Here is a 7,710-nt window from a genome sequence, read left to right as displayed (position 1 = left end):
TGTTGTACCCAGGTTGGAGAACATTCTTAAGTTTCCTGCTGCTGTATGCCCTTTGTTTGGAGTGGGGTGAGTGGGTGGGGTGCCAAGGTAACATCATGCTCTCTGTAGACTACTTAGCTGCTCTCTTTGGGTATTTTTCCTTTATATTCTGCAATATCACTCATTGCATTCAAGCGTCTTCCCTTTTCATACGTGTTAGTCTCTTCTGTAGGATGTATGCTAGTTCATGGAACGCTAATGAAAGCAAAGTGTTTGCAAGGCAAAAGGCTGTATGGAGTTACAGTGGTCTAAGGAAAACATATGGTGTGGAATGAGTAGAAGCATGAGGTTCTGACCAACAGAAAATCCATGCTGTAGTCTTTAGGAAACTTGTTTTACAATCTGATTGTTGATTGTTTTAACTTACTTTTATTATATATTTTAACTTGACTTTATTATATTTTTTATTTATTTATGTTCTAACTGCTGTGAGCCCCCCCCCCCCCGAGCCCATTTTGGGGATAGGGTGGGGTATAAGCCTAACAAATAAATAAATGTAAATAAGGTCGCTTGATTGTACTGGATCTTACCCATGTGCCTAGTTGCTTAGATGTGCTCATGCACAACCCACCTTTCTGGTGACTCGGGACACTGGGAGGGTTTTCAGGAGGAGAGAACTTGGGTGTTCCTGGAATGGCTGCTGCCTGCAGGAGGAGAGATAACCTAAGACCTCTGTATTTTGGGGAGGAGAGGTTTCCTGGAAGGCGCTGGAATTCTTCCCAGGCATGCAGCTCAGGGGACTTGAACCCTCTCAACCATTCGCTGCCTTTAGAGCAGATGATAGAGGCCGAGAGAGCAGGCGAGGAGCCCTGAGAGGACCATGGTAGCTCCACCATGGAACCATGGCAGGAAACGGTCATGTCTGTATCGACCACAGGAGGAAAATGTAGTGTGTTATCTGTTCTGTTCTAAATATAAAATCATGCACTAATAACATAAATTAAAGTGCCCTTTTCTAAAAGTGTCTTGTGTAATTTCTTGTATAACACTGAAGTAAGGTGTGTTTCAATAGAGAAGGAGGAAACATTATCCAAACACGTGCTTATTTGCAGTAGTCTGCATGATATCAAAATCCAGATGTTGTGTGTTGGTTTGAGCCTGCACTGTGTTGTTTTCATTCACATAAAAGTAATATTATTGAAAGGGAACAAAGGGGCTATTGTTCTAGCTGACAAATACATAATCCTAGCCTTTCACACTAAGTTTCTTTCACTATTATAGACGCGAGTTGATGTCTATTCAACACACTGTCCCGCTGGAACTTCTGTCCAGAACATGCTTCATTGGACTCAGGTGAGGCCTTTTGACATCCTTTGAAATAATCAAACCTGACTCATGTTGTATGCTGCATTGCTTTAATATTTAGAATGGGTGGCTTTGAAAGCATGGGGTGCACAGAATGAAAATAACTACTACAGTGGTGGAATAAAAGGCAACTCTTAGTAGTTTCTCATGTTAGTATTGTGTGTCTTTTCTTATATTCAAAACCCAGTAATTAATGAAGGGTATAATACCAAATAAGCAGGTTAACAGTTACTGCTTCCCTTGTGCACAACGTAGAGAAGCAATGCTTCACAAATCTTCAAAGGCCCCTAGTACAGGATATAAAGATTTGACTTTGCTAGGTGTGTGATATTCTGGGAGGGGGAGAGATTTGGGGTTTGCTATTTTTTTTTTTTTTTTAACAGAAACTCTTTTTAAATACTCCTGGAAGCTGTCTTGAACTATGAGGAAAAGTGGGATATAAACATTTCAGTAAATAAATATTCTGTGAAAGGCTACTTGAAGGCTTTGTATCTGAAACTCTCAGTAACCAAGGAAGCTTTCAGTCAAAAATAAAAGCAAGAAAAACGAAACAGCCGTTATAAAAGTTTGTTGGAAATCCACAGTAGTAGAATGCATGAAAAAAAAAATAGGTGAATTACTGGAGTAGAGGACAAAAACAAAGGACTGATGGGGGGGGGTCAGCTAAAAGTTGGGCATCCTGTAAATAGCTAATGACCCCAATAGCACTGCTTGCTGAGCACACAGTCTTTGTTTAGATGGTAGTGAAAGATCTGTAAAGTTCTGGTGAGCAAGCAGAGGGGCTAGTTAGATTGGATCCCTTCAAACTTTGATTCTGTGACTCCGTCTACAATTAAAAGCAAATAAATCAATGAATTGGAATAGTGGGGGGGGAATTGACTGGTGAGAACCAAGCGACAAGTTGTGGGGTGCAGTGAATGTGAAAAGGTCTCAGAACAGCCCTTGAGAAGAGGAGGGATTGGGCCTCTGGTGCTAGGAGACGAGGGTAATTCTCACCTTCCTCAGAGCTTTCTCATTAACATCAGGTCCCATTGTCTGCCCACCCACGGCCATCTTTTATTTTAATAACAACTAAAGAAGAAAGCAATTTACCCATGGCTCAGATCCAATTTCAGGACTCTGAGTCCTTTAAGGAGCTCCAGTTGTAAACAGTTTTAAATATGTAACTTGGTCGTCAGTTTGCTTTTTGACATCTGAGACTGGTAAAAGCCCCCCCACCGCCGCCGGCGGTGGTTGTGTTATCTGACACAGTATTTATTTATATATTTATTTATACTTTCAATTTGTACCCCGCTCACCCCCGAAGGGCTCTGAGCGGCTTACACGGTGCATGGTGCAGAGACCTATGCAGAAACCCTAACTATGGCCACAGTACGTCTGGGGTGGGGGGAGCCCTACCAGGTACCCTCCCGGCTCCGATCGTTCCTTTATCTGGCGAGTGGGCGACTTCTTCCAGTTCTCTCCGGTGCGGCTTCCGTGGCCTCCCTTGTGTTCCTTCTGATGCCAGTAAATGTTGCTGTTTGAGCTTACATTTTAATTCCACCTGATACACTGTACTAATCCTTCATAAATACTTCGCATAACATTTAACTAGAGGCTACACTCCCTTAGATATTCCCACAGAGGTAGTTGTGGCACACCCAGAAGCCAGAGAGTTCATGGACTCATACGGTAGAAAGAGCCTGTGTGTTAAAGCTTCTCTGCGTGTTAAGTGTCTGATATGAAACTAGAATATCTGTCATGACGTTATTGTACACTGACCAGCATAGAATAGTTTTGCACATCTAAAATGGAAATGTGGTGTGGTGAGAGGACATCTTTCTTTTTCACAAGCTGCCCCTGTGAAAGGGTGGGTTATGCTGCAAAGCCACAGAATTAGCACTCCAAGAATCTTGCACAAAGCTGTCCAGGGGCGAATTTAGTTGCCTAGTTTAGCTTTTATAAATCCTGCTACCTTGGGCATTGGGAGAAAAACACACTTATGAGGGAGAGGTTCTGACATGCGGTAGTTAGGAGCAGGACTTTTTTTCTGGGGTAGTGTGCCAGAACGGAGTTCCAGAACCTCTTCCAACAACATTCTTTTTAAAATGTTTTAAAATTCATGAGTTTTCAGTATACAGATTGAAAACGTCATTTCCTTCTTGAGAGTTCCAGCGCCGCCTCTTTTCTTTTCTTTTTTTTAAAGCCCTGGTTAGGAGGGAAGGGGAATGCAGAGGTCTGGACAGTAACTGCAAGAGTGGACATCGGTTGTGGGCTCCAGTGCCCCACCCCCGTTGCTTCCATTTCTTTCTGCCCAGTTTAGGTCTTTAAAATATTGGCCTGGTTAGTAGCCATGTTGCATAGCCAACTGCCATATGTATATCCAGATGCTTGTAATGCCTGCTTATACTGGTGATATGATCCACTTATAATGATGTATACTAATTTGCATTTTTTTTAAAGTTTGTAAAGTCTGGGCAGTTCAGAGCTTTTGACTGGGGAAGCAAGGCAAGAAACATGGCCCACTATAACCAGGTAAGAATTCTGTACTGTTGTTGAAGGTCGTCCCTGATTGTAATTGTAATTTGGTCAGATCAACTTGAACATGAGTAGAAACTAGTCATGCCTTGCAGTAGGTTGCATGGGCAAGGGCCAAAGTACAAAGCCTCTATGCTGGCTAAGAGGAAATTATACAACTTGGTATGGAAGCCATCTCAGTGAGGTCTCTGAAGAAGGGGCATATGCCTTTTCTAAATAATCTTCCATTTTGATTATCTGGCCAATCAGCATACATAGAAAGTGTGCTGGCCCTGCTGGCCAGCTTGCGAGTGGTGTCTGTCATGTTCATGAGTTAACAATTGCATGGGGGGGGATGCAACTATGGCAGATAAGTAGTGCTTCTATTTTCATTGAAAATATAGGCTAAGTACGGTCTGGGCAAAAGCAGCTGCAATCAGCCTTGCATGCCCCCTCCCTATTTTAATTGTTATAGTCAGCTAAGCATTTATCTGCTTGACCTGTATAATGTGGCAAGGGGACGGAGGTATGTTTTTTTGCCATAGTTTTGTATTATGGGTGCTATCTGGTGGTGCCTTGGCATTCACAGACACTGCATAGCAGTGCTATTGGAAATGGTGACTCTCTTTACTAGCTTAATAGAATCCTCATCACAGCCTAGTGGGAGCACTCATCTAGAATTCTGTGTGTGTATGGGAGGTGGGTGGAAAAAGCCGCTTGGAGGGGTTGGAGAAATGATTCAAGTAGTTTCTACTTACCCCCACCATCAAGGGAGGGAACTGGGGGACAAAATTCCAGGGAGGGAGAGCTTTGAGTGCCTGGGGAGTTGGACATGGAACTGCTAAGCTTTTGGCTATAAATTCAGCCAATGTCCTCCCTTCACCTGCATCTTCCACCTCTTCTGCCCACTGCTCTGCATGTTTTCCCATGTGAAAAATAGAGGAGTTGTGGCCACTTTGGGCCATGTTTGTTAAAATCCACCACCCCCTGAGCTCAGCAGTGATGGCAACCCAAAGTGCACCGAATTTACATCCAGCTTGGTAATTACTGGCCTATTCCTTTGATTTGGTGAAAGGGGAGGGGTGGCCAAAGGAAATCGTTGTCTGGGGCTCCGTGGTGACTCATAGCAGCCAAGTTCCCCTCTTGCCACTTCTCCACACAGTTGTGCTCCGCTGAGGCTGATTTTTCTTTACCAAAAAGAAAGGTCTATTGAGGAATACCACATGTCCCTGTGTGTGTGAAAAATGATTGGGATTTCTCTCAAATATCTTGTTTGTTTCTGTGTGAAACATTACTTGGACTTCTTATCTCCCCCCCCCCTGAGATGACATGCTTTCTTGCTGTTCCATGTAGCTTTAATCAGGAAGCCTTTACTGTGTGGTCGACTACAAATAATTATTTTTCTCCTTTTTTTTTTTAAAGTCAACACCACCTTACTACAAAACGAGAGAGATGCACGTGCCAATGGCTTTCTGGTCCGGCGGCCAGGACTGGCTTGCAGACCCGTTGGATGTCGCCCTCTTGCTGCCAGAGATCCCAAACTTAGTTTACCACAAGAATATTCCTGAATGGGAACATCTGGATTTCATCTGGGGCCTCGATGCTCCACAGCGCATGTACAAAGAGATCATTGAGCTGATGCAGAAAAACCCATAGATCTGTTTGTGGCACTTGTAGCTGTCATGTCGACATGCTTCTTCAAGAGATCAGTGTGTGACACTTTGCTGTTGCTGTAATTCACCATGGAAAGATATTTTTTTTAAAAAAAGCATTACAGTATTAATCTTTCTGTCTCCGTGCAGTGCAGCAGTATTGTAGGAGACTGAATTGTTGCACTGCTCATAAGTATTTTAAATCCACACAGCCTTAACACTGAACGTGTTAAAACAACTGGGCTGTCTCTGGTTAGAGAAAATAAAATGCCTTGCTACAAATTGCCCAAAGCAATGGACACTTGGAATTAAAACTGATGTCTTAAGAGTATCTGTTGACAGGAGGTGCTGTGTTTAAAGCTGCAGCAGAACTGGTAATAACGATATGCAATTTTTAGAAAAATGACCACCTTGTGAGCATGTCTTCCCATGTGTGTCTAGTGCCCACAGCACCAGTGGAAGTTTACGTAGTTCAGATCCCTTGAGCTGACTCAATACATGCTCCACAAGAAAAACAGCACTTCACTGGTTAATGGTGCAGCAGGCAACTAGCAAAACCTCCCTAGAATCCCTTAGGATTCTGAGACTTGGAACATTTAATCTCTTTATGCTGAAGCACATCCTTTGCACTTTTCTAGAATTGCTTGGGATAAAAGGGCTTTGATAGCTGATTTCTTACTATGAGGTAATGTTCAATACTCACTTGACTGTAATCTTGATCTTAAATGCATCCTGTTGATTCATTTTTTAATTGAAATTTGTTTTCAGTTAATGTTTTCAATTAATTAATGCATATCATGAGAATGCATTAGTATACTGGTATAAGTAGTAGTCTGGTAGGTGAAGTCTTTCAGCCCAGACCTCTAAACATCTCCTATGAGGCTTTTGTTCTTGGGAGTGCAGCCTTAATGTCTTTGGCCCTGGGCACACCTTGTATTATTTCCTATATCACAGGGGTATTATACACTTACAATGCAATCCTAAGAACCCTTTCCTGGGAGTAAGCACCACTTAATAGACCTGGGCTGGATTTTGAGTAGACCTTTTTTAAGGACTGCTGTCATCAGTGTTGGAAAAACTCAGAAGGGGGGGCTACATGACGTGTGTGAACTTTTCAGCTGCTGTTCTTAAAAAAGTGCATCTGTTTCTCTTCACTGAGAAAATGAGCAGCAGAGTACAGATTGGCTACCAAAGAAGCTCCGTTGTCACTGCTGTGCCTTTACTCTTGCTTTTTAAAGTTGAAAACTAAAATTCTTCACTGAATTTCGCACTGAATTGGAAATTAACAGCTGGAAACAGAAACGTAACATGTCGATGTCTGCATTAATTGATTTTTTTAAAAAATATGTACTGTGTTATATGTGTTCTATAAATCAGGTCTCTGTCTGAAAGTGGAAAGTGTTTTTAACCAATTACCATAAATATGCAGCTTTTAAAGTTTATGTCAGTAACCTGTTTTGAATTTCCATTATAAGCCATATTGTGCTGTGGGTTTAAGTGTTAAAACAGTTGGAAGAAAGTACACTCTGAAATGAGAGCAGAGGTTTACTTTGAATAAAAATCAAATTGGAAACCAGGTGTCATCTATAGTATTTCCCCCCCAGCAGATTCTAGTATGATTCTCTTCAGAGAGGCTCTGTCTTTAGAGACCTCAGTTTGTAGTAACATAAACATTACATAGGAAGGTATCCACAATATCTAGACAAGATGAGTGGTGGTGAAATCTTGTGTGTGGGGTGTAATTAATGAAATTTCAGATCAGTGGGAGTATTTATATATGGTTAACAAAATTGGAGGCCAGTGCATCTTTTGGAATAAGAACATAAGAGAAGCCAATGTTGGATTAGGCCAATGGCCCATTCAGTCCAACACTGTGTCACACAGTGGCCAAAAATACGAGTTGCCATCAGGAGGTCCAGCAGTGGGGCCAGGACACTAGAAGCCCTCCCACTGTTGACACACACACACACACACACCCAAGCACCAAGAATACAGTGCATCACTTGCCTCAGTCTGAGAGTTCCTGTCTATACCTTGTGGTTCCATATGCTTATCTAATTCCCTCTTGAAGCCGTCCATGCTTGTAGCCACCACCACCTCCTGTGGCAGTGAATTCCATGTGTTAATCACTCTTTGGGTGAAGAAGTACTTCCTTTTATCTGTTCTAACCCAACTGCTCAGCAATTTCATTGAGTGCCCATAAGTTCTTAAATTGTGA

The 7,710-nt window shown here is 42.3% G+C and overlaps 1 protein-coding gene across 1 annotated transcript in view; it reads left to right on the top strand.

Moving 5' to 3' along the window:
• The window catches only part of LIPA (lipase A, lysosomal acid, cholesterol esterase), a 24,045-nt gene extending 16,980 nt beyond the window's left edge, over positions 1 to 7,065 (top strand). The window contains exons 8-10 of the mRNA XM_015424600.1: positions 1,261 to 1,332; positions 3,787 to 3,858; positions 5,263 to 7,065. Coding sequence (XP_015280086.1) covers positions 1,261 to 1,332; positions 3,787 to 3,858; positions 5,263 to 5,496 — 378 coding nt within the window. The 3' untranslated portion in view covers positions 5,497 to 7,065. The remainder of the gene's footprint in view (positions 1 to 1,260; positions 1,333 to 3,786; positions 3,859 to 5,262) is intronic.
• Positions 7,066 to 7,710: the final 645 nt, after the last annotated feature.

Source organism: Gekko japonicus, unplaced genomic scaffold (genome assembly GCF_001447785.1).
Source record: "Gekko japonicus isolate JY-2015 unplaced genomic scaffold, Gekko_japonicus_V1.1 scaffold422, whole genome shotgun sequence".
NCBI classification, from domain to species: domain Eukaryota; kingdom Metazoa; phylum Chordata; class Lepidosauria; order Squamata; family Gekkonidae; genus Gekko; species Gekko japonicus.
Note: the sequence above shows the minus strand (reverse complement) of the source record. Positions and strands in the feature narration are given on the sequence as shown.